Source organism: Somniosus microcephalus, chromosome 12 (assembly GCF_052327205.1).
Source record: "Somniosus microcephalus isolate GS21.2 chromosome 12, FLI_Smic_1.0, whole genome shotgun sequence".
NCBI lineage: Eukaryota > Metazoa > Chordata > Chondrichthyes > Squaliformes > Somniosidae > Somniosus > Somniosus microcephalus.
The window spans coordinates 121645392-121673138 of NC_140998.1; the positions used below are offsets into that span (position 1 = coordinate 121645392).

General features: G+C 40.9%; 1 protein-coding gene across 8 annotated transcripts in view; it reads left to right on the forward strand.

Annotated features, from left to right (window-relative positions):
- The first annotated feature begins 13032 nt into the window (after positions 1 to 13032).
- Positions 13033 to 27747, forward strand: part of LOC147109494 (ryanodine receptor 3-like) — a 506629-nt gene continuing 491914 nt past the window's right edge. For 5 of the 8 annotated variants that reach the window (XM_086003490.1, XM_086003491.1, XM_086003492.1 and 2 more), the window contains exon 1: positions 13033 to 13149. In XM_086003490.1, coding sequence (XP_085859616.1) covers positions 13102 to 13149 — 48 coding nt within the window. In that variant the 5' untranslated portion in view covers positions 13033 to 13101. The remainder of the gene's footprint in view (positions 13150 to 27747) is intronic. The other 3 variants (XM_086003493.1, XM_086003495.1, XM_086003496.1) reach the window with 1 other exon arrangement.

The following is a 27747-nucleotide window of genomic DNA, read 5'->3' on the forward strand; positions in this document are numbered from 1 at the left end:
AAATTTGTGAGGAATTATGCCCCATTCCATTATGACAGCAGCTTATTTATCAAGTCAGATTAGTGCTGTATCCGTATTAAAATCCTTTAAAAAGTAAGGCTGAGTGTCAGACTTAACACATAAATTTGCAGTGGCAAACCAACATGCCTGTCTCCAACCTTTACTTCCCTCTCATCCCTGTTCAAAGCTGTTCACGTGCATTCATTGGGACATAGTTTCAATTTGGCTCCATTCTGTATGAGTCAGAGAAAGAAGACAGAAAAGAAGACTTGAGTATTATACAGCCTCAGCACATCCATCAAAAAACATCTCAAAATGCTTCACTTTTCTGACCTACACTTGCATCTAGCAAGGCTTGTTGTTGGCCGTGGCCCTTATATGCTCAAGTGTTGGTGGGCTGCTTGAACCCACATACATTCTAACTCAGGAGCAAGGGTGCTATCAAGAGAGCTAAGCTGAGAAAACAAAAATGAAAAAGCAGCACAGAAACCCATATGCAAGATGCGCATACATTGTTGGCACAAAACCAAGTGTGTTTTTTTATTTTTTATTCACTTTTTTTTCTAGCTTCTTATCTCAGCCATATAAAAAAAAGTCATGTTTAAAATAGAATCCGTTACCATTGCTTGAATGGCAGCCAGAACAGAAATAGGAGGGCAGCAGGTAGAAGTGTTGACGACAACCATGTTTTCGTCTTCCCATGGTATAAATGGAGTGGTTTTACCAAGAAGAAACTATGTTCAGAGCCACATTCCAGTGCATATTAGGTTAAATCTCTGGCTCATATGGGGGTGGGAACTTTTTACATTTATATACATTGGGGTAGATCTTCCAATGATTTGTGGCTTAAACACAGCCCAGCAGAATTTGTTCTAATTTTTATTGTGCATAATTTTTTTGTAAATTGGAGCAGTAATATCTAAAACTGAATGTAGTAAGAACCGCTAAAGCTGAATTTGTTCTTTAAAAACTCAACTGTTTATAACACACTGTCTTTTTTGCATATATATGCCAGGGTTTTAATCCGGATACAGCACTATTCTGACTTGATAAGGAAATTGCTGTCATAATGGAATAAGGCATAATTCGTAACAAATTTTGAATTTGCCAAATTTCTTTCATGTTGTGAGTTGTCAGGTTAGTCCACCTGTAGGACATTAATCACATTCCATGACTCGTCATCATGCAACCACCGCCCCCCCCACCCCCGCATATCTCCTGTAATTTCTATCCCAGATCCCTTACAAATCATTGTTTTTTATTGCTTATACTGACTAATAATCAACCTTAAACTGCACAAACATGTATGATCATTTAGTTTGCATTTATGGATCATATAGTACACGAGACCCTTGCTCAATATTTCTGTTCCCTGGAGACAGTTGTTTACTTTTTGCATAGTGTATGCACAGTGTTACAGTATTTGTTTACTTGACAAATCAAGCATTTGGTGTATTTGTTTTTATAGCACATTACTCCTCTTTGCATCTGCAATTTTATTATCAAGTCTCATAACTGTTACAGCAGAGTTTTACACATTAGTATGATGTTGCTTTCACTCTTTTAACTACTTTTAAATATGTGAAGGAGATTCCCTAAGTCTCTTGTGAGATCAGGAACTGGAAGAAAAAACTGCATTTTACTTGGAGGTAAACTAGGCCGTCGACAAGCTTGGAAGCAGTTCAGGCAGAACATGTGTGGCGCAGCCTGAAGGATGAGATATAGCTCTCTTAATGTTTTCACACAATGGTAAATGATTATATAAATTCCACCAGAGGGAACTGTAGGACATTTTCACTTTTGGCCAACCTTTCAAAGTTCAACAGCCATAATAGAAATAGTATACCAACAAAGAGCCACAAGTTTTAAATATAGTATACTAGTATGCTCACTGATACTCGACAGGTGTACATGTAAGTAATGTCGAAACTCAGCCCATCAATATGACTTGACGCGTATTGTTTTCAACTATATTTACTCCATGCAACACCTTCGCTGCCAGTGGGAAAAGGTTGCAGAGGAGGTCAATGCCAAGAGCTTAGCTCCCAGGACATGGCTACAATTCCACGAAAAGTTCAATGACCTCATCAGAGTTGTCAAGGTAAGAATACTGCTCTCTGACTCTGCGCACACCTCTAGTCTCAATACACACAATATTCCCCTCTCTGCTTCCCTTCACTCTTCTACAATTACTGCACCACGCTTCATTGCACCTCCTCCTCCTGATGCTCACACACTCACCTCTATTTCAAGGAGGCTGATACACATACACCAGAAAATGCTAAGTGCACTGGGCAGCCTGCCAGCATGCTTGCGCACTCTGACTCAGAACATGGAGGAGTCCAGCTCCAACTTGTGTCAAAGCTATGCACAAAGCATGGAGACTATTCTTTCCCAACATTGGACCAAGCGGTCAGTTCCATGAACATGACAGCGGTGCCCACTGACATAAGAAAACTACTGGGCACTTGGTCTGAGTATTAAACAAGGCTTTAATCAACTGTTTTTCAACATGGAGATCTAGTTGTGTCCTTCACTAGTTCCTGTTAAGGAATGTCCTGCACAAGCTGGGCCCATGCCCGAATATTTATACTCTCCCTGGACAGCGCCACCAGCAGGCCACCCAGTATTATTACATAAGTCATTTTCACATGAATGACAAGATTCATGTCACCCACCTTGATGGGGCCTCTGCTGTCAGCTTCTATGACATCTAACACTGCTGGAGTGGAAGCTCAAACAGCTTCCATCTTGGTATTGAGCAGCAGTGTTGACAGGGACTTCAATCATCACATCACTCCTGCACTCTATTCTTGTGCAGAGCAGGAGGAAAGCTGAGGCGCAGTCCCAGGAGAATGGCTGCATGGGAGAGGCACCTCCTATCCTCTCTCAGGATGACAGCATGCCTGCTCCCCCACCACCCAATCCACCAGTGCCCTTGTGCCACACAGCCAGATGGGTCAGACTGACCTGGCCTATGCCGACATGCTGCAGTCTCCTCACAAGCTGTAGCCACTGGGGATACACCTCATAGGAGCACTAGGATAGGTAAATAAGCACAGAAGACAGGCGCTAAGGGCTTGCTCAAGGGTGGTTCATAATTAATTCTGTTAACTATTGCTAAGCATATAAGAATTAGGAACAGGAGTAGGACATACGGCCCCTCAAGCTACACCATTCAATAAGATATTAGCTGATCTTCAACCCCAACTCCACTTTCCCGCCCGATCGCCATATCCCTTGATTCCCCATGAGTCCAAAAATCTATCTATCTCAGCCTTGAATACACTCAATGACTGAGCATCCACAGCCCTTTAGGGTAGAAAATTCCAAAGATTCACAACCCTTTGAGTGAAGAAATTCCTCCTCATCTCAATCTTAAATGGCCAACCTCTTATCCTGAGACTATGCCCCCTAGTTCTAGGCTCTCCAACCAGGAGAAACAACCTCTCAGCATCTACCCTGTCAATCCCCCTCAGAATGTCATATGTTTCAATGAGATCACCTCTCATTCTTCTAAACTCCAGAGAGTAAAGGCCCAATCTACTCAATATCTCCTCATAGGACAACACTCTCATCCCAGGGATCAATCTAGTGAACCTTCGTTGCACCACCTCTAAGGCACGTATGTCCTTTCTCGATAAGGAGACCAAAACTGGTGTGGTCTCACCAAAGCCCTGTATAATTGTAGTAAGACTTCCTTACTCTTGTACTCCAACCCTCTAGCAATAAAGGCCAACATGCCATTTACCTTCCTAATTGCTTGCTGTACCTGCATGCTAACTTTCTGTGTTTCCTGTAGGAGGACACCTAAATCTCTCTGAACACTAACATTTAATAGTTTCTCACCATTTAAAAAATATTCTGTTTTTCTATTCTTCCTACCAAAGTGAATAACCTCACATTTCCCCACATTATATTCCACATTACAGGAAACTCTCGATTTACCGGCACCTAAATAACCAGGAATCTCTGTTAACCAGCAAAATTCAGGAGTAGATTCAGGTAAGTTTTACTTCATATCAGTGGCCGTTCCTGGATCTGTGGCCCTGTAACCAAGGTTCCTGCACCTGTTGCATAGCAACAGGGACGCCTGGATCTTGTGGCCGGAGTTCCTGCACCTGTTGCATAGCAACAGGGACGCCTGGATCTGTGGCTCTTGTACCTTTTACAATACCTCTCTGTAATCCGGACTTTTTGATAAACCGGCACCATGCCGGTCCCGGATAAAAAAGAGTTTCCTGTATATTCCATCTGCCAACTTATTGCTCACACAGTTAACCTGTCTATATCCCAGGCTCTTTGTATCCTCCTCACAGCTTACTTTCCCACCTAGCTTTGTATCATCAGCAAACTTGGATACATTACACTTGGTCCCTTCATCTAAGTCATTAATAGAGATTGTAAATAGCTAAGGCCCAAGCACTGATCCTTGCGGCACCCCACTAGTTACAGCCTGTTTATCCCTACTCTCTGTTTTCTGTCCGTTAACCAATCCTCTATCCATGCTAATATATTACCCCCAACCCCATGAGCCCTTATCTTGCATAGCAACCTTTTATGTGGCACCTTATCGAATGCCTTTTGGAAATCCAAATATACTACACCCACTGGTTCCTCTTTACCCTGCTAGTTACATCTTCAAAAAACTCTAATAAATTTGTTAAACACGATTTCCTTTTCATAAAACCATGTTGACTCTGCCTAATATTATGATTTTCTAGATGCCCTGCTACCACTTCCTTAATAATGGATTCCAGCTTTTTCCCGATGACTGATGTCAGGCTAACTGGCCTGTAGTTCACTGTTTTCGCTTACCCTCCTTTCTTGAATAGCGGGGTTGCATTCCAATTTGCTGGGACCATTCTAGAATCTAGAGAATTTTGGAAGATCACAATCAATGCATTCACAATCTCTGCAGCCACCTATTTTAAAACCCTCGGATGTAGGTCATCAGGTCCAGGGGATTTGTCGGCTTTTAGTCCAGATGGAATGGAGTTATTTGATAAATTTGTTTTTTGTTCTGGATTTGGTGCTGTTGTTTATATTTGTAGAGAAGTGAGGGCAAGACCCATAAGGCTGGACTGAAAGAAGGCATTCGGATGGTGATAGAAAGGATGGTGGTGTTGTGGGATTTCTCTCTGCCCCAAAACAGATGGAGACGAGCATGGACTGGTTCCAAGTGATCTTTATTCAAGCACGTGCAGGGAGAGGCCCTTTCAGTCTGAGCTGAGACGGGAGTCTAATTTTTACATTCGAGCAGTTGGCTTATATATAGTCTTACATCTTGTTTCCTTCACATCTTCGGGACTTGGCCAATTAATTGTCCAAGTCACGTACACTTAATCACATCGCCACAAAACACATCTTGTTTATCTCATTTGCCCTGTTTCCACATCTGCCATTGTTCTATCAAATTTACGTACGCTTAACCTCATCTTCGCAAATCACATTGGCGGCCCATTGTTCAATGTATGGTCTCCTTGATTCTTTTACTGCCCCAATCATCGTGTAATATGCTTTTGTCTTTGTTCTGCCAGACTTCTCCTTTATCACATCAGCCAGCTAGTCAGTTAAGTGGCTAATCTAACTTTTAACCCTTTCAGCGTTGATAAGGATTCCATGACTGTTGGTTTATTAGGAATGGGAAAAATGGTTCACATGAAGCATCCTTGGCTGAGCTGCTCTCTGAGAACTCTGGCAGCTAGGGGCACTGGTGGTCGGTATTACTCCTGCTCTTCCTCCTCTTCGTGCTACTTCTCCTCCTACTCCTGCTGCACTTCTTGCTGCCCAGGTGGTGGAAAGGGCTGGTCCCTCAAGATGGCAAAGTTATGGAGCATGCAGCGGACAACCACAAATCTAGATACCAGGCTGGTGATGGGGAGCATGCAAAACAATGTGAATGCAGTCTATGACACCTGGAACCTTGGTAAGCCTGCAATGCGTGTGAAGCCTTCTGCTCTCTCAGCCTGCTTCGCTCTGTGTATGGGGAAAGAGATGTAAGTATTCCTCCTGGCTTAGAGAGCCTCAGGGATCTCCCTGATACAGCGGCAGACTGCAAACTGGGAGATGTCGCTGATGTCACCTGCTGCAGCCTAGAAGGAGACTATAGCATAAACGTTAAGGGCTGCGGTGACCTTGGCAACCACATGCAGTGCTTTCTGTGCCCTGGTACCAAGCTCGAGTTGTGACTTCAGCAGGTGACATAGTTTGTTGACAGCCTTCTTTGCAAAGTGGTGGTGCCTGAGCTATTGCTGCTCCATGTAGGAGCATTGCTCCTTGAAGCCGTAGAATATGGCCTCCTGCACAGTGCCCTCCTCCCTCTTCTGTGAGGTGATCCTGCACGGGACCCTCATTTGAATATTTTAATCAGCGATTTAAATCTGGCATATGCCCTGGATGCCTGTGGAGCAGTCTGTTCCAATATGGCAGGTGGCGCACTTCTGGCATATGATAAGCCCACCATATTGGATGCTTAGACACCTGTTTTGTGTCTGAAAATAGGGTGTGGCACCATCAAATTTCCAGGCCTAAGTGCCTGTCTTAGTTGTTAATTGCTATTCTCAAAGGAAGTAAATAAACTGCACACATGTAGTCTAGTCATATACTAATTGGGGTGTGTTTCAAAGAGTGGCATGGGCCTTATTGGTAAAGGGGAGTTTTGCGTAAGTGTCATGATTGCAGGCAAGATATTAAGTTGAAGTGAATAATATTTAAGTGAGAACTACAATGATATTCAGACAAGTCTCACACTGTACAAATATGAAGTTAGAATTTTGACTAAAACTCAAACAGAACATACTATGGAGAACTTATACCACTGCCTGTGTTACCAGTAAATATATCTTACTTCTTAAAGGAGAGTATCATTTGTTCTGCATCTGCCTTCTGTAAGTCAGTTTATGAACAAAGATATATGTATCTAATTAAAGGAGGAACTCATCTTCTTGGGGACATCCTCCAAGTGCTAATGTAGGAAAATTGTAAATGTATTTATAAAGAACAGGTTTACGTTGTTGATATAATGTTTAAAGGAAATATTTGCCCGAAGTGCAGAAATGGGTCTGGCATTGATTTCATGAAGAATGTTTCCAGGTTTTGAGCTTCTAGTTAATGGAAGTCAAGTGCCTCTTTTTCTTTCTATTATTCCACAGTCACCCAGAAACTCACCCACTGAAACCTGAAGAAAACATTTTGCAAAATAGTCCACTTCAACAGTTGTTGTATTCTCAGCAGATATGATATTTCATTTTTCTTTAGAACTACCAGGGCTAAAAATTGTGGGGCGTTACCAGCAAAAAAAGCGAAAAGAGGGCGGCCGCCGCTCTTTTGCCAGCTGGTGATGGGTCCCGCGGCGTCCTCCATTTTCCAAGGCCTGGCAGCGCTGCTGGTAGGATCCATCGCCTGGCAAATTAAAATGAGGGAGAGGTGACGTGCACGCCGACTTAATGTCAACACGGCGAAATTGGACCTTTGCGCTGAGTTCTGTGCTGCGTCCTAAGCTCGCCAGGTAAACACAGCGTTCAACAGACTCACAGAGGTGCTGTCAGCACCTCTTAAATGGACACACACATCTTTCAGGTAAGTTTGCATTTAAGCTTTTGGACTGTTTTTTAAAAAATTTTATTGAAGTAGTGGCTTGCTGAAATACATGTTTAAAAAGTTTTTTAAATGTGTAGGGAGTGCTGCTGGATGCTTGCAAAGCCTCGGATAGTAAAAGAAGGCCTCTGAGAAGACAGAAAATGCTGCAAATACTCAGCAGGTCAGGTAACAGAGTTCACGTCTGACCTACTGACCTACCTGCTGCCTGACCTACTGAGTATTTCCAGCGTTTTATGCTTTTATCTCAGAGTTACACTATCCACTCACAAAGGGAAGAGAAAGATACAGAAGAGGAAGAAATGGAAGAGGAAGAAGCCGAAGAGGAGGAAACAGAAGAGGAGGAAGCGGAAGGAAGGATGCAACTCAGACATTCCCTTTCTGGCCAGGGTATACGGGATGAAATCATCCACCTGCGGAACCAGTGACCACAACCCCAATTACCCTTTCAATATTGTCCCACACCTTACCTTCCCTCTGTTACTGACCATCACAGCATCCTCTTGGCCATGATACTGAAATAAAAGCCACCACAAAGCAAACTTTCCAATCCAACATTATACATCTTTCCATCCAATATGACATCAAGAAATCAACTCATCACTCTTATGCATTCTCTTAGTGACTGTCTTGGTGTACCTTTGCCTATCCTACTGATGTTATGCAGTGCTATACCCCAGTGGCTACAACATGGCTGGTGGAAGGCTGCTGACTTTCAGTGGGAGACACTGCAAATGGCCTTGCTGGTCGACCTTGAGAAGCCGATGGCCGGGAGTGTGAAATCGAGTGACGGTGGTTTTTTTTTTCTTTTTATCTCTCCTCTCCCTCTTCTTGGCCAAACACTGGATGGGCAGGCTGCATTTCTTGGGTGTGTGAAATGAGGAAGGCACAAGGGTGGAGTTGTGGTGAGGGAAGGGTGGGAAAGCAAGAGGTGCATGCGAGAAGGAGGATAACGTATGAGGATACCAGCATCTTGTATCCTTTCAGCCCCACTGCTGGCCAAGGGCTCAGCTATGCCACTGCCAAGAATGGCCAGCACTGTCTCCTCCAAGGGGATGAGGTGGAGCTAGGAATGCGAGATGTGGTTCGTGATTGGCACAGATTGTTGGTAGGTGAGTGATTGGGTGGGGTGGGGGGAGTTGTGCATTGAGCAGTGTGTGAGGCAAGTGGTGCAGTTGGTAAGAGATGGCTTTTGAAGATGCATCCACTGACCTTGACCAGTGGTCTGAGGTCATGAAACTTCTTTGGGTACTGGAGCCAGGTGGTGGGGGCGAAACTGCTGGCAGTGATGGCCTCGGTGATGTGGTTCCGCATCATTCTTTCTGGGGGACTTCCTGGCCCCTGTGGGTAGAGGACCTCTCTTGCAGTGTTGACCCCCTGCACAAAGCTGGAGTGCTGCGTGCCTGACTCTGGGTGCCCCTCCCCTGGCTTGCTGAGCCATTTGTGTTAGTGCTGAAGCACTTTTCCCATTTTTTGAGGTTCGGAAGGGAATTCAGCTTTAAGAGCTGAAGACTCCTACTTGGGACTTTTTAACGTAAATTTTTTTTAAGGCAGTACGGGCTGAAAACTGCATTTTTCACTTCATTTTTATTTTTATTAGTTCAGAAGGCATTGTCCATTTAATGCAGTTTTGATCTCCCACAATGCCTAGCGAACTCCATTGCCTCACTTCCAGAGACTGTTGGAACATTGAATGCCGCTTCTGGACGGCAACTTCGACTCCCATGCCTGCACTAATGCCACCAGGAGGGTGTTACACCGTAAGTTAGCGCTGGGCTAAAAATCTAGCCCCCAGCGCGAATTTTTCTCTGGTAGCGCTTTGTCCATTTTCAGCTGCCATTAACCCAAGGCTGCAGTGACACCAGCAACTATCGTAGCGGCCACGAATTTTACCCCCATATTTTTGCTGAAGTTTTGTGTTCAGCAAAATGATAGACACCAGAACAGGGTAATAAGGCACTCTTGAATTTTGCCACTTAGTGTTATCAATAAACACTCCTAGATTCAGCCAAGTGCAAATTAAAGCTCTCTTCACCATCTCATGAATTATCTCTTCCTCAACTTCAGAAAATCAATATAAACAGAAGGCAAAAAGCTGCAGATGCTGGAAATCTGAGACCAAAACAGAAAATGTTGGAAACACTCAGCAGGTCAGGCAGTATCTGGAAATAGCAGATACGTTGATATTTTGTGTGCGGAGGATCTGCACTTGAAACGTTCATTTGTCTGTTCTCTCCACAGATGTTGCCTGACCTGCTAAGTGTTTTTTGAGAAAAGCAAACCCAACTCCACAAGTGTGAATATCTTTGTTTCATTTACCAACCATGCTTGTAACCCTTGTGGGTGAAATTAGTAAATTCGTGCCTGTTATGGCTAGAAAAATGTATTTTATACCATTTGCCATATTGTCGACTAACCTCCCACCCTCTCCCCTCCCCCATTCCCAACATTGTTTTCCTCCACTCTGGTCGGAGGGGTTGTGGGTGAACTACTTCTGCAGGACTGTCTGCACCAATATCATGTACTAACTCTTCATTAACTGAATGGGAGAAGTGTTTCCCACCTAAATAGTCCTGAAGGGGTTTCTGATCTGCTCAGAGCGTTACTCTGCTTCTGCGGATTATTAAACTGCCCATGTTTAGTGGTCTGATGATGGAACTCTGCAGCTGGCAAGGGATCGATCAGGATCCATCAGCCACCAGTATAGATTCCACTGTTGTCAATTTCACACATCAACATGAAAAGCTTAATGTGCAGCCAGCAGGATTACTTAAACTGCAGTGGGAATGGGCAGAGCTATGAGCCAGCAAAAACTAGCTGCTCAATCAGCTGCTACAGCACAAGCCAATCTGCCTGTGAGACTGCTGCTGGTGAGTGTACGCAGCCTTTTGTGCTCACCTTTGTAGCTGGAAATCTGCAGCAGACACTGGGGGAAATGTACGTAGATCCTGCAGAATAAAACTGCTCAACGTGGTGCATGCCTGCTGATTCCATTGTTTGGTGCTAATTTCTTTTCTGGATCTGCACCCACCCAGAACTGTTCGAGCCTGCTCAAACAAATTTCATGTCGGTCATTTTTATTACTCCTAATCTGGCAATAATTGGTCAACTTACTCAGAGACCAAAAGGATAACTAGTGTGATTAATTTTTTTAAAAAAGGTGGGAGTAAGTATGTTGGACAGTGGGTTAATCATTGACCATCAATTCTGGCCCAGAATGATGACCTGATAGTCTCCTCCATCTCTTGGTTGTAAGGATCTTATTGAAATAGGGCAATCTACATTACATAGAGTCTACAGCACAGAAACAGGCCATTCGGCCCAACTAATCTATGCCGGCATTTATGCTCCACACGAGCCTCCTCCCATCCCTCTTCATCTAACCCTATCAGCACAACCTTCTATTCCTTTCTCCCTCAAGTGCTTATCTCGTTTCCCTTTAAATGCATCTATGCTATTCGCCTCAACTGCTCCTTGTGGTCATGAGTTCCACATTCGTACCACTCTGGGTAAAGAGGTTTCTCCTGAATTCCCTGTTGGATTTATTAGTGACTATCTTATATTTATGGCCCCTAGTTTTGGTCTCCCCCACAAGTGGAAACATCTTCTCTATGTCTACCTTTCAAACCCCTTCATAATTTTAAAGACCTGTATTAGGTCACCCCTCAGCCTTCTCTTTTCTAGAGAAAAGAGCCCTAGCCTGTTTAGCCTTTCCTGATAAATATATCCTCTCCGTTCTCAGTAACTTCATGCAGAAACTATATGGTGGTGGTGTGGAGAATGTAAAGATGCCACAGTGGTGGAGTCGACAGGGATTTTTTTTTAAAACTTGGAACAGAAGTGCATTGTTGGGACAGGAAGATAAAACTTTACTCTGCATGTAACTACACTACTTCTGATCTGGGAGTACATCTTGTTGGTACTGGGTGCCTGAAATGCAAAGAGGTCCATTACCCATCACAAATACTCCTCACCTTGATGAGCAAAAACAAAATCACAAAAAAGGCCAATTCACATTGGTGTGATACAGTTTTCTTCTGATAATTCAGTTGTTTTTGCCACAAAATTATTCAACTAGCCAATAATTTGAATATAAACATAACAAAATAGGAATTTAGAAACTTGAATTAAGTAATTTTGAATTAAATGTAGACTGTAAGGGAAGCTTTTCTGGGATTATTGCACAGTAGGGGCATAATGAAGGAAAACTTCACAGTACTGGCACTGATCCCCCCTCAAAGACCCCCCATCAACTCCGCAAGCACCAAAAGTTCTTCATATATGAAGATAGCAATTATTGGAGAAATAGTCAATAAAGCCAAATCAAGCACCTTACTTTGGAGGTATAGGATATATAGATCCAAGTCTATAGCAGTTATTACTATGAATTCTGCCTCATCTATATTAGCACCACACCATCACTACTTAAGCATGTCCATCAAGATAGCACCCATTTTAGCACCTCGATTTCGAAATTCTCATCCTTGTTTTCAAATCCCTCCATGGCCTCACCCCTGCCTATCGCTGTAATCTCATACAGCCCCACAACCCCCCGCCAGATATCTGCGCTCCTCTAATTCTGCCCTCTTGAGTATCCCTGATTATAATCGCTCAACCATTGATGGCCATGCCTTCTGTTGTCTAAGGCGTGGAATTCCCTCCCTAAACTCTGTCTCTCTTTCGTCCTTTAAGATGCTCCTTAAAACCTACCTCTTTGACCAAGCTTTTGGTCACCTGCCTTAATTTCTCCTTATATGGCTCTGTGTCAATTTTTTTCTTATAGCACTCCTGTGAAGCGCCTTGGGACGTTTTACTACGTTAAATGCACTATATAAATACAAGTTGTTGTTGTTGTTATTTGCTGAGAAACCGAATATTATTTTCTAACAGATGTAATGCCGCAACTTTTGGAGCCTCTCTGCGGTTCATTCCTATAAGTGCAGACTTAAACTGGGACGCAGAGCCGCAATCTAAGTGTAATATGAATGCAGCGTTATTGTCCAAGTGGCAAACAACAATCTCCTACCAATACACAACCTGGGTGTAATTGCGCCTGACTTTGTGTTGGATAAATCACTTACACGGGAGAAAGGGGCAATTAGAGTTATCGTCTTTGATAGCCATTCACTATCACAAGCCAAGTGTCCCCTGCACCGAGTAGATCATAAATAGCGACAAAGGGCTGCGCAAATTCAAGTGTTGCATTTCCTGCCAAGTTAATTAAGCGAACGGATGGAAGATTATATTTGGGTCACCGACAACTTCCCCCTTAATGAGAAAAAGTCAGCACAAAGACAAGTGTTTTGCTGCTCTCGGAATTTCCCATGGAAGGGCAGATGCAGTGACAGTGAGGGCTGATTGACAGTCATTGGATTCGGCGTGCCCAGGCTCCCCTATATGGAGGTATGGATCGGTCTATGCTAATACTGGGAGCCGAGCAGCTTGCTGGCAGTAGAGGGACGAAGGGTCCAGCGTGTGAGCGGGGCCGGCTCTCCAAGAACCATGGCTGAAGGGGGCGAAGGGGAAGATGAAATTCAGTTCCTCAGAACTGTGAGTATCAACATACGAAATATCTCGACTGTATTAACAGCACGAAGCGTGACCTATATAGGGCTTCAAGTCGGGATTTCTCTGCGGTCACAAAACGTAGATTCCCGGGCTGTGTGCATAAACAGTAATGTAGTTATCATGTAAATCGCCACATCGCGCGAAAAGAAAGAGAAAAGTGTTCGATACTGGGCCAGTTTTTGGTTTTTATTCGCTTCACGAACTTTCCCCTACACCAGAAATGCAATTTATGTGCAATGTCACTTGATGTTACATTGCAACGATGTTGATGTTTTGACAAAAAGGACTGCAATTCCCATTTAGTTGTGATCATTCTATGTTGTGAACTTTAAAGTGCGTTTGTTGAAGAGTATTTAAAAACACATGCATTCCCCGGGACTTGGTTTCTGAGAGATTATTTTAGCGACATTCCATAACTATCCGAGCACCGTAGTAACGCATTAACACCAGTCTGAAGTTTGTCACGTAACTGATTTAATAAAAGGTAGATAAAAAATAAATAAATAAATAGATTAAGTTCGAAGTGCTAACGAGTGGTTGATGATAACATCTGTGGAATATCGAGCTTTCCAAAAGCAGAGCTGTCAAGACTAACTCAAACTAACTCTTACACAAACTGGATTTCCTCGGACACCGGGCTTTCCCAAGCGAAGAACGATTCACAGATCAGCTCCATTCCAGAGCGGCTGTGCCTATTTTGAGTGGGGCGAGTGTGGTGTATGCGAGGAATGTGCTGCCCGGTGTTGGACTGTAAGCGATCCGGGCTGGCAGCGCACACACGCCAACAGGTGCATTGTGTCATGTGTTCGCCCAGGGAGCGTCACTCGGGACATTGCCCAGCGGCTGTCGGTGTGAGCAGAGCGGGGCTGGGGCTAGTTTAAGGTGAATGCTCAGAGTAACAACTTTTCATTTCCTTGCATGAACTGTGAACGCCGTGGTGTGAACTTCATTTGGCGAGAGGGGCTTTGGATAGAAGTTCGCCTTCACCCCCCATTTGTCATAGATCAGCACTTCAACCTGCCCACGCCTTTCACAGTGATGAGCACCGACACTTAAACCTTTAAAATACATATCCCCTGAGTACCCCAACCCTTCCCTCTCTCAAACTCACAGAAAAAGCACTGCCCTTGTATACGACTCTTCAAAAAAACCAGGCCCAAGACATGTGGAACTCAGCAAGTTAAAGGGGCGAGGGGGCGTTTCAATCGGGAATTTAGCCTCACGGTTATTTTCACAGCAAAATCCAGCCCAATCTGTTGTCTAGAATATTCTTTAGGTTCTTTTTGAGTTCAGTTTTCATTAATTAATTCTTGAGATGTGGGCGTAGCGGGCAAGACACTGCCCGTCTCTATTTGCCCTGAGAAGGTGTGGCTCGCTCGGCCATGTCAGAGGGCAGCTGAGAGTTAACCATGTTGTAGGACTGGAGTCACAGAGCAGGGAACAACAGCAGGTTTCCTTCCCTTTGAGGCATTAGTGAACCAGTTGGGTTTTAACCACAATCCATAGTCACTTTTACTTTCACTGCAGCTTTTATTTCCAGATTTTAAAAACCAATTCAAATTCTCAGTGTTCGTGTGAATGTCACGAGATTCTGGTGGTGCGTTCTCAGTCCAACAGATTCATAGTTACTCAATACTGACCATAAATATATAATTAAATTGCTCTTTTATTCAAGGTTTTTTTTTACTGTACAACATGGCTGAGATGGATTGACGGCCTCCTCCTGCATGAAACCGTTACTAAGTGAGAAGTTGGGGCTACTTTTGTTTCTGTCTATAATTAATGGGCCACATTTTATGGTCAGTGGGGCCGTTCGTCAGCGTTCCCTCTCTGTGCGTCCCATGTAGCCCAGGACCAGTTTCTCCAATGTTAAATTTCGCGGATGCACAAAACTGTGAATGGGTCGCACAACCCCTTAAAGGGGCCGTGCAACCCCCCCCCCCCCCCAAAATTAGGGGAACATTGCCATTCATTACACTTGCACTTGCCCTTAGACTTTCTGTGGGCTTTTGCACTGTAAGTTCCTGTCGGCTAACTTTCGAAAAAGCACAGCACTCTCAACAGAGCATCTTGGACCTGTGTGAACAGGGAAAGCAACTGTGTGTCCCCTTAACCAATCAGATTGAAGAATTGTTAATGTGCAGCGCAGAGTTTGAGCCAGGAGGTGTCAGTTAGAATATTGAATTCAATGTCAAATCGGGTACAGAAAGCAAAATAAAGAGAGGGAAAGAAAGATTGGATTAACAGACAGAGAAAAAAAGAGACAGAAAGAAAAGACAACAACTTCCTGATTTATGCATTTAACTGCACATGTGCAGTCGCCAGAAGTTGCTGTCCGATTTACACTTTAATAACGGTGAGCGCTGTTAGCCTCACTCTTATTTTTACTGCAAAATCTGGCCCAATATCTTGTGATGATGATGCAAGGATGTGAAAGTTGTGGTCAGTGAAGCCACAAACATTACAGAGTATGTTACATCAAAAAAAAGACCAGATGAATCCATGACCCTTTACCTCACTTCCTCAAAGAACCGTCTAGGGAAATACCATCATGTCTAGGGGATTATTAGGTGCCTAAATTAAACTTGCTTGAACTGACTTACATTAACCAGTCCAAATTATATTAACTTTTACGCAACCAACTGCAGTTCATAGGATTAGTGCACTACAGAGTGAATAAGTTAACCTCTTCTTGCCAAATCATCATAGCATTCAGACAACTAAATCATAAACTGACATTTCTTTATTAACACATGATAGCACAATTAGCAGCATTTCAATACTAAGCATTAAAGGTTTGTGAGATACTTAAGAAGATATAATTAACTGATGCAATTAATAAACTTAGTTACAAAGGCAGATTAGGTGCATCACAATATCAACTGGGGTTTATTGAATACAAGTTATTGCTCTGTCACTGTTCGTTAGACTTGCAGTTGCCCATAGACTTTCTATGAGGTAAGTACCATATGTATGAGGTAAGTACAGCAACTTCACACCTTTCAAATGTATTTGACTGGTGAGTCAGACGGCAAGAAGCTCTTTTCGGGAAGCTTTTGGAGGAGCAGGGCATCTTGGACAGCAACTTCAGGATTTCTGTGTTTAACTACGTATGTAAAGTCACTGGAAGTTGCTGCTCGATTTGCACATAACCTCACCATTATTTTTACTGCAAAACCTGGCCCGATATTAAGTTCAATGTCACAGATTGACATATAGTCAGCAAAGATAATTTATGATTGGTAACCATCGGTGGCTGTGCCTTCGGCTGCCTAGGCCCTAAGCTCTGGATCTTCCTCCCATAACCTCTCTACATCTCTTTCCTCCTTTAAGACGCTCCTTAAAATCTACCTCTTTGACCAGCTTTTGGTCACCTGCCCTAATTTCTCCTTATGTGGCTCCGTGTCAATTTTTTGTCTTTTTAATACTTCTGTGAAGCGCCTTGGACGTTTACTACGTTAAAGGCACTATATAAATACAAGTTGATGTTGTTGTTGATGATTGGACTCATTGCATGGTTGACAAGTTAAGAACTTTGAATAACAAGTCTACCAGTTTGTTCAACTTATTGTCCTTCTGGGTCAGAGTAGTAGAGTTGGATGACTTGCTTCCCCTGGGATACTTCTGTTGGCACTATGCTCTATTCTAAGGAAAACTTCTCCTATATACAAGTGACACATAAATCATTTGCCTATATCTGCATGGTCTTCTGAACTTTTCTCTCAACCTACCCAAGCTTCTCTGATCTGCATGCTCTCTTTCTTGGAGACTTTTTATTCAGCGGAACATCTCTGATTCTGTCTGCTGTAGAATTTTTTTCCTCTTTTCTACGCAACCCCCCCCCTTTTTTGGGTATTACAAATCCCATACCATTTTAGTCAACCTAGGTGATACATGTAGTGCAAAGGTTCACTTTTTAGGTGTCAATCACCTTAAACAGACATCTGTCAAGGAATACATAATAAACCAATTTTAATTACAAAACAAAAACTAACACATGATTCTTGGCTCGTGAGTCACTATAATTTCTTGGCTTTCATTAACAAAATAACTGAACAATGTCAGATAAAAGTGGCATTTTTCTGAGTCACTTGAAGCATGCTCTGTCTCTAAGTTCACAACATAGGTCTACCAGTTCTGGTTGTGAAACATTCTTTGTCTCAGTGCTATCTTGAAGTACCTATGATTCTTAGCATTAGCTCTTCCTGTTGTCCCAGAGTTCAGGTTGTTGAAAACTTCACCTTAGGACTGTTTCCTCACAGCAGGCTTCAAAGGGCTATCTTAAAATACATAAAGAAAAGAAAAATCTTGACTTTTATATGATGCCTTTCATGACCACAGGATGCCCCAAAATGCTTGAAGTACTTTTGAAGTGTATTCACTGTTGTAATGTAGGGAAGTGTGACAGCCAATTTGTGCAGAGTAGGGTCCAACAAACAACAATGAGCTAAATGACCAAATAATCTGTTTTTTAAGTGATGTTGGTTGAGGGATAAATATTGACCAAGATACCAGGAGAATTCCATTGTCCTTCTTCAAGGCAAATATTGGTAGCAGATTACATTTCTATGACTGCTTAAGATTTGTTTCAGTTAATTATCTACAGCATTCAATAATTACATGGATAGGCTTTTTAAATTGATATTCTTATTAATTTAAAAGAACAGATTAAATTTTGGGGGTTATATAGCAATATTCTAGGCTTATGGAAAATTGAAATCATTAATGCAAATAATTTTACATAAGTTTGCTAAGCTCCATCTCAATCAATCGAGATGAATAAATACATTGCGAATCATTACCTGATTACCACTGTGGTACAAAGAATGTCTTTTATTTTATATAGTAATTTGAAATGCTGTGTTTATAATATACAGATTTTCTCATAAGGTTCCTTAAATTTGTCAGTCTTCACTGAATTGGCATTTTAATGTATCCTGTTTTCTAAAATCAGAGCTAATTGTGTAAATGTGGAGTTTATACTGAGCACATTCATGATGAACACAAATGGAGGGTCTTGTGGATAGATTGGAATTATCATTGAGCTATCTTATAGCTGGATTAATAAACCTTTTGACACTTAAGATGATTAAATGACTTGATGACTGGTTAGCTGCTCGAGAAACATTAAAGGATCGTTATTATGGGTGCTTTGTAGTTGGTTGCTTTTTTGGTTCCCTATAACAATTGTTTCCTCAGGAAAAACACATTTTAAAACTGTGTCGAACTGCAATTTTCTCAAGGTCATAAATTGTGAAGTAAAATTGCCATTTCTTAGATTTTTCTGGACAGGGGAACATATGATCAGGACTTGTTTTATTTTCCTCCAACATAAGATATGTAATATGCAATTGTGCTATTAATTTATTTAGAATGGGAACAATAAAAAATAATAATTATACCTTGACATTGTATAATAATTTTGGATTGATTATTTTGTTTGAAATAGGAAGGGGTAATGAACCTGTCAACCTAATGACCAAGGCAGACATTAAAATACAAAATTCGAATGGACTAAGTACATTACTTGTGGAATAGTAATTTTTATTCATTTGAATCTTGAACATCCTCCTTCATTAAAATAATGGACGCAATTTACCAAATTGAAATTGAACCACTTTATAACAGGTGATCAATCTATGATTCTGCAGAATAACCTGTGATAATTCTATAGTCAAAGGCCTACCCCAGAGAAAACTACTAGTAATTTGTTTAATATGTTTAAGTGTGGTGATTTGTTTGCAAATGCAAAAATTGTTTAAAATGTTATAATGGTTCAGTAGTTTTGATAATTGACTGTGAACAATTCTCTTACATATTCTTGACCAAACCAGGAAACAGAAATGGGTCTGAAATGTGACTCTACCTTTGCTTAATGAGTTAACCGTTGACCATTTATAGTCATGAGGTGTCTACTGTTTAAAATTACAAATTTCTCAAATAGATAAAGAATCAATTAGTTCAGCATAGTCAACAGTTCACATAGGGAATTTTATGAATTGAAAATTAATAGTCTATTAACATATATAGAAAAGCCCACTAGGCGCAGTGGTAGTAATACATTTTGGAGTGAGATGATAAGCAAAGCTTAAGTGGTTGTTGACATCATTTAAAATCTGAGATGTTATTACTTTGTAACACACTCCAGAGTGTGAGAGTGTGTCATTCTTTTATAATATATAGACATAAAGGCCAGAATTTTCCTTACCTTGGTGGGTCCGGTGCGGCCGGTGGCGGGTTGCGACCCCGCTGTTGGCTCCATCCCACTGTACAGAATGAACTTACCTTAATGGGGCCTATTAAGCCTGCCCAGTGCGTTACCTGGCCTAATTAGATGGAGCGGGTCTGGTGACGTCATTCATGATGCGTTTTAAGCCGGGATCCTTAAAGGGACCCTGGCCACATAAAATTTTAAGTTCAATCTAACATAGTGGGTGTTGAGTTTTTACTGTACAATCATATAATAAGTTATATGAGTGAAAAAAATTAAATATTTAAATAAAATTATCATTAAGTAATACAATCAATATCATAATTAAAAATGTACATTAATTGTGAAGTTATTGGTGCTTTAGTCACAAATCTATAGACTTTTGTATCAGTAACTGGTACAAATAAAAGATGTGTGTGTATAGGTAATACATAAAATTAAGCAGATTTAAATTGTAATTGTAAAGGGGTGGATTTACAATGTTATGCAAGTTCAGCGGAACAACTGCGGAATCCCTGACAAACAGTATAAGTGGTGCTTACAATGTGTTTCTGGGATTTCTACAGCTCTTCCGTTGAAGTTAACAATGGACCAGTGAGAGAACCTCCAGAGAAATTCACCCTAAAGTCTCAGACTGAAAAATTAAATCAGTCATATTCATGGACTGAAAGCAAATTGAACCAGTGGAATGAGTGATGAGAATTAAATTATTATGGTTGATGACTTGATTTAATATGTAACTGACAATCACAGTATACTGTGAGAAGAACCTGACTAGAAACAACACAAAAATGTATTTAAATGGTATATGTCATTTTTTTATAGAACAGCTCAATTCATTGCAATTACTGTTGAGTTGGAAGGCAACAGCTGAGAATGGTCAATGGAAAAAATTAACATTTACCAGTAGTTTTTCAAGTAGAACAGAATCTCCATCTATCTGTTAGCTGGTGTAATCAACATGTTTTTATTTTGGTTGTTTTCCATGCTGTCAAGTAATCAGCTGGAGCAATGGCCACGGAACTCACGCCTCAGGTTGACCAATGTGGTTCCCGAGCTGTGTGAATCCCATGACCATGCAGGGAAATTTAAAAAGTAGGGGGAAAAAGGCTCTTAAGTGCCTGTAAAGTACCTCATAATGATTTCAATTGGGTCCCCCACCACTGCAGGTCGGGTCGGGTCGGCTCCACGCTGACCGATGCGCCTGTGGGAAAGGCGCGTGGGAGCAAGTTGACAGTGGGTTCCTGACCCGCTGTCAAAAAAAGTCAACTTTCCCGCCCGACCCACCACCAATCGCGACCGCTACCATCATGAAGAATTCAACCCATAGTGATTTCTTATCATTTTTAAGCTGTTCATGTGTATTGGGATTTCCTTATGTATTACATCTTTAAACAAATAATGGCATCTGCCTTTATTTTACCAGCTGGGAAATATTGCAGCTTCTATGTATTATTGTACATTTATTGTACTTGAGGCTTGAAAGATATTATTTGTGCACAGTCTCTCTCTGCAAGTAACATCAGCAATTGTTTCTCAGTGACATGGACTAAATCTGGCAAAATGTTTGATCATGACCAAACAATAATTTGGCAGTAAACAAGGTGCCGCCAACATTAGTGACTTTTTCTGGGGGAAAAAATATTCTAAAATAAGTTGGTACACTAGTAAGTGGCGAAGTTCAAATACAGATTTTGTGTGAACAGTAGACACATCTGCACATTTAGCTTCTCTCAACAGTGTGTACGGCAGCATAACAAAGACCTCACTTTTGATTGGCGTCAATCCAACTATTTCTTAAACACTATGCCCTTCAATCCTGTGAGCCACACATTTGTCTGTATGATGTGGACACATATTTAAAGAAACTATTATAATTCAATTTTATTTTTAAATCAGGATACGCTATGCCCTCATTCCTGTGGAGGAATTTAAAAACAATAAGCACTTTATTTCTTGTTAGAGTTTCTCTAACACAGCTGGATTGATAGATGCACTGGTGGGTCTGTTGCACCTGTAATTGTCCCATTGGGCAGCCCATGAAATAGCGTCAGGATGCTTATGGATGGGAACGAACAGCTCCATTTTATTCTGCTCACCCATATTGAAAATGGCAGTCTTGGCAGGGTAAGAGGAATGCTACTCTGCTGGAAACTAATTAGGAAGCAAATGTCATTCCATTTTATCATCCTCCTACAGAAGACAATTATCTTTTAATAAATTACATCCAGAAAAAGATATTCAGAGAGAGTATAGAAATATTACCATGGAAACATAATATTTGTAGCCACATTCTAAATGTATTAGTGAAAAGAACTTTCAAAGTTAACAAAAATAAATACTACTTCATTTTTTTTTTCAAAGGGTGAAAGTTAAAAGGTTATTTTTGTGAGAATGTGTTCTGGTAACTCTTATTTGGAGACTGATTTCTTCTGGAAGCATACAGCGTTCCAGCTTGCTTCTCCCCAGTATAAAATTAGATGTAGAAAAGCTGATGTTGCCAAGATGCATGCAATCCCTGCTCTCATCTGCCTTCTGAGGCCATTGCACCAGCACTACTACATCAGTGAAGTGATGACACATGCTAACTCTTCTTAAGAAGAGAAGGTAGATAGGATTTCTAAAGAAGTAACTATTTCAGAACAGCAATTGGATCATGACACTATTAGTATATTTCTCTGTGTGAAACCATAATTTAGCATATTGATTTATAACTGTATCACAAAGTAATGCTTTGTCTCAGTAGAGATTACAATAAAATACTGGAAGACAAAGCATACTGTTACTGTTGACCATCGTTTTTTCTCATAAATTAACAAATTTAATCTAATATCTAGAAACAGCAGCTATGTTTTATGAATTTCATTTATTTCTGGTGAAAATGTTGTTTAAGAATAATCTAATCTAACATGAAAATTTCAAAGTAATAAATATCTCTATTCCAAGCTTGATACAGGAACTTAATCATTTTCTTTTGTAGTTACTGTTTTTAGCTAAGACACACTACATTTTTAATACAGTTTTTAAATTCCATTGTAAACATTGGGCTCTGATTCTTAAATGAGCATAGTAACTAGTAACAACTTACGACGACTGTATGCTTTTAGCAAGAGCAGCATTTATCAGGGTTTAACTATTGCTGATATAACATTAGGCATTACTTCATGTGAAATTTAATTCACTTTCACTGTTATGGCTTATTGTTACTTTTCTAAAATTGATATAATTCTTATGCCTTTTTTAATAATAATTTCATTAAAATATTTGTTATGAATTGTGGAAAACATCTTATTTCCTCTCCCGAGCAGTTGAATGTATTCAGTTTTTATTTAAAGGCCCAAAAGTCTGGGCTTGGAATGATAATTTTGCCCAGAGCTGTGACATTTATGCTGAATTTAGAATGTGTTGTGTGAACATGAGCAGTGTATCTATTTACCAGGATGTATCAGTGCTGATCAGTCAGCTATACTGAGGAATGTTTCTTTAGCATGTAGCAGTTGCTGCTCAAAAAAAATTGAAATTGAAATTTCATAGCAAAGCTTAACAACAAATTTCAAGACATTTTCTAAGGTAAAATTCATATTTTTTTTTAATGGGCCGTGTGCATATGTGTATCAGAGAGACAAAATGACAGAGTTCTGATGACGCACTTGTAGCCTTTCTTTTGTTTTCTATAAACTTTAAAAAGTGAAAGATGGGGGCTGGATGAGGGAGAGAAGAGAGTGAGGGGCAGAAGCAGTGTGTCTTTCTTCATGCAATTAAAAAAAAACCCACATTGAATTTTGAAGTTAGCTAATTATCTCACCAGTGTTTTGTTGGCAGTTAGAAAAGGTCAATGCTAATAACTCACACCTGTGAGACAGATTATCATTTTGAATGCCTATGAGAGAGCGAGAGGCAGAAAGAAAGAAAATAGAATGCCAGACAGGCAATTTCTCTACGATAGCAAAATACTGCGGATGCTGGAAATCCGAAATAACAACAGAAAACGCTGGAAAAACTCAGCAGACCAGGCAACATCTGTGGAGAGAGAAACAGAGTGAACATTTTGGGTCAAAACCCTTCTACAGAACTGAGAAAGGCAGGAAATGAAACAGATTAAAAGGCAGTTTGGGGGCTGGGAAATGGGGGAGGGGATGAAAGAAGAGACATTAAGAGATATTCAAGGTGAGACGAGATAGTAATAGGACAGATAAAGAAACAAACAATGGCTCTAGATGAAGTGTGAAATGCGCTGGCAGAGTGAGAGACAGCTGCCATGTGGGAGAGAGAGGAAAAAAAGGAAAAGTCACAAACCAAAAGTGTGGATAAAAAATATAAAAATGTAATAGGGGCCGAGGTTTTGATCTGAAATTGTTGAACTCGATATAGAGTCCGGAAGGCTGTAAAGTGCCTAATCAGAAGATGAGGTGCTGTTCCTCGAGTTTACACTGAGCTTCCGTGGAACAATGCAAGGCAATTTCTCTATTTTATTTTTTGGAAATAAGTGTCATTTTGAAAGCAAACATAGCCTTCTTGAGGGAAACTGATAAGGTTACAGTAGGAGAGGGATGGGAGGAAGTGAGGTGGCCTTTGGTATTTCACCACCTGCCCTGGGTTGAAGTGAGTGGGAGTGGGGGTAACGGATGGAGAGTTAAAGGCAAAGTGAGTGATAGCAAGGGTGAGGGGAGGATAAAGGGAGGAGGTAATTGTAATGATGGGAGTGAGGGGAAGAGGTAAGGGTAGAGTGTGATATGAAGGGGAATGGGGAATGGAAGGCGTAGTTGTAGGGGACACAATGTGAGTGAGGGGGTTGGAGAAACACAAGTGATTGAGGAGAGGATGAGAAGGGAGGCACTGTGGGCACATTTTCCCCAAGACTCCACCCTAAATCAATGAGCTCATATCATCCATCACATCCCACCTGAAAGGAAAAAAAAGAAAGACCAAAAAAAAAAGTTAAAGGGAGAGAAGTAGAAATAGAAAACAATATAGAGACAGACAGAACCAGAGGAGGAGAGAAAGAAACAACTACACAAAGACAGAAGCTAGGTAAGAGACAAACCATATTCTCTGGCTTGCCATGTGCAATACCATGAGACATCAACTAATAATATATTAAAAATCTTACTACTGTGCACCCCATCTATCAACTTTTTTAAATTATGAATTCCTTTGCCTATATTTATAATGAAAACTGCTGATGTAAACTTGTCACATTGTAATTATACCTTCCCGCCAGTGGAGTTCATCAGTGCCACCACTAGCAGGAGCGTGTAATTAAAGAAATAAAGGACAAATTGCATTTGGATAGCACCTTTCACAACCTCAGGACATCCCAAAGCGCTTTACAGTCAGTAAAGTACTTTTGAAATGTAGTGATTCACATAATGTAGGAAATGTGGCAGCCAGTTTGCGCACAGCAAGCTCCCACAAACAGCAATGTGATAAGGACCAGATAATCTGCTTTAGTGATTAAGGTTGGGGGATAAATATTGGCCAAGACACCAGAGAGAACTCCCCTGTTCTTCATCAAAATTATGCCATGCAATCTTTTACGTGCACCTGAGAGGGCAGACGGGACCTCGGTTTAATATCTCATCCGAAAGACAGCAGAACTCCCTCAGTACTGCACTGGAGTGTCAGCCTAGATTTTTGTGCTCAAGTCTCTGGGGTGGGACGTGAACCCACAACGTTCTGACTCAGAGGTGAGTGTGCTACCGTTGAGCCACGGCTGACACATGACAAGTTTACCTAAGCAGTTTACATTATAAACGTGGACATAGGAATTTATAATGGAGATATAAAAGTAAGGACAGAATTAAGTCTCTGCACACTGGTACAATTACTCCCCACTCTCTGACCCCAATTCACATTAAGATCGCACTTTGTCTTGACTTCCTATGTGCAATGCCATGAGAGATCAACTAATATATATAAACATCAGACTCATATTTCCTCAACCATTTCTGCTATTCCAAAGCAGTTGCTTAATTTACAAGTATGAATTTCTGGCTTGCGAGCCATAAATTCTCAGCATATTTAGCTATTTGATTGCCCTTGAACCATACACACAAAAGTAGCATTAGTTTTTAAAGGCCCCGAGATGTCACCAGCTAGATATGGATGAGGAAGAAATCTTTGCTCAGCCATCCAGATGAAACCTACATTCCCATACTGCAACATCCAACTGTTTCTTGAATAAAAACAGAAAATGCTAAAATTACACAACAGGCCTTTCAGCATCTGAGAAAAGATTAGCAAGCACCTTTATGCGACTGAACAAAATCAGTGAGTGGGGAGTAAAAGCCACAAAGAGGCAGTTAATGTGGGTTTAATGACCTGCCAACAAGTATTTTAAAAATTCGAAAGAGATTAAATATTGCTGGATGATATAGAAACAACCTCTCAGTTAAGCAGTGAATAGTTATCAAAAGTAACGTGGTAGATATCTCAGTAATGTGGTTAAAAGAAATGGGAATGACAAAGAAAGGATGAAAACAACTTCAAGATGAAGTAGAGAGACAGCTAAAGATCTGACGTTGATCAAGTCAATATAAAAGTCCCAAGGAGAGAGATGAGATACTGCCCCTGAAGTATCATAGAAGGCTAAAGATGGAAAGGTCAGAGTGGGAATGAGAGGCAGAGTTGAAGTGGCTAGCCACAGGAAGGTTAGGATCTTGGACAGAACAGAAATGGCTTGTAAAGAGGTTACCAAATCTATATTTGGTCTCCCCAATATAGAAATCGCATTGTGAGTAGTGAAAACCATATACTCGATTGGAGCAAGTGCATGTGACTTGCTATCTCACACAGAAGGAGTCTTTGGGCACTCGGCAATAATGTAGGAAGAAGTAAATGGACAGGTGTTGCATCTGTTACCGTTACATTGGGGTGATTGAAGAATGCACCTAGATATTTAGGATGGAACAGTTTCTCTAGAAATCAGAGAGGAGAAGGGAAAATAAGAGGTGTGTGGTGTTGAAAAACCTCAGCTGAAGGAATAAAAGGATATTTTAGAAGCTCATGCAGAAAAGTGGAATCATCAGAGTAGAAACGAAAATATGGAGAAACTGTTTAGAAAATTAGTCCAGGGTTTTTATCTACATTACCCAGAAGTCTAGCTCATATGCTAATGACTCTTTGTGAAGCAAAATATATTGACATCAATTCTAAATTTACTCTTCATTAGTTTGAATTTATGTCCTGCTGTCAGTTTAATTTGATGCAGTGTTCTGAATTTACCTTTTAATATTTATACATCTATGGTGTCATCTCTCTATCACTTCCTTTCAATGCTGAAAAGCCCAAGTTCCTCTAGTCTTTTATCCTAACTCAGTATTCTGAATGTCTTTTATGATTAGGGATCAGTCTCATGGTTCTTCTCTGTACTGCCTTCAGAGCTCACACATTTCCCTTGTATCACCATTGTAAGTTGACGCTGTGCTCAGGCTTTGGACTAACCAGAGTACTGTACAGTTGAAGCATGATTGCCTGCAACTTGTACTCTCCTGTTCTGACTATATGTTCAGCATTGTATTTGCTTTGTTGCTTGCTGCTCCACAGAGATTGTATATTAGTGCTGAGTCTACTAATATCCCTTGATGTCTTTTATCTTCATCTCAGCTACTGCAACATCATACATGGAGTAAATATGTTGCCATAGCTGGTCTAAGCTGGGAATTGCTGGGCATACCACAGTTAGCTTCAGTGTCCTTGAGCAAGGAAGAGGAACCAGGTTACCCTCCCTGATTGCTGATGGAATACATGTGTTTGGATGCTGAGTGAGGATCGGACAGGTTTGGCCATAATTACCGCTATGGTCAAATGCCAAAATGTATTCAGTTTGACACATAAAAATGGGCACTTGCATAATGTACCAGAAAACATAAACATATTTCAGCATGAGTCACTTCCTACAGGAGGGCAAATTGGAGTAGGAAAAAAAAAGTACTGTCTTAAATAAATGGTGTGCACAATTCATTCCATAGTGACCATGTCATAAACGAGTGCCAAGTAACAGTGACAGGAGGGTTTTGGTTTCCCAGGTAATTGGGATATATTTAATGGCATATTTCTTTGTGCAATGAACATTAGTCGATCCAACTTATGTTCCCTGGAGTGATCAAACTCTCTTTAAGGGGAGGTGTTATGCGTAGGTTCATGTAGCTGCATTAATTACTTAAGTCTAAAAAGCCTTGAAAGGAAGGATAACTCAGAAAATGTGAAGTAAGTGCTTTAGCCTTCATGCTGACATCAGCAGGATAAAGGCAGCAATAGGTTAATGTGATTTAATTAGATCAATGACATAGAATTTTTTAATACAATTAAATTTTTCATTGATTTTTATTAATAAGACCGTCTCATCAATATCCAAGAATATATCTTTC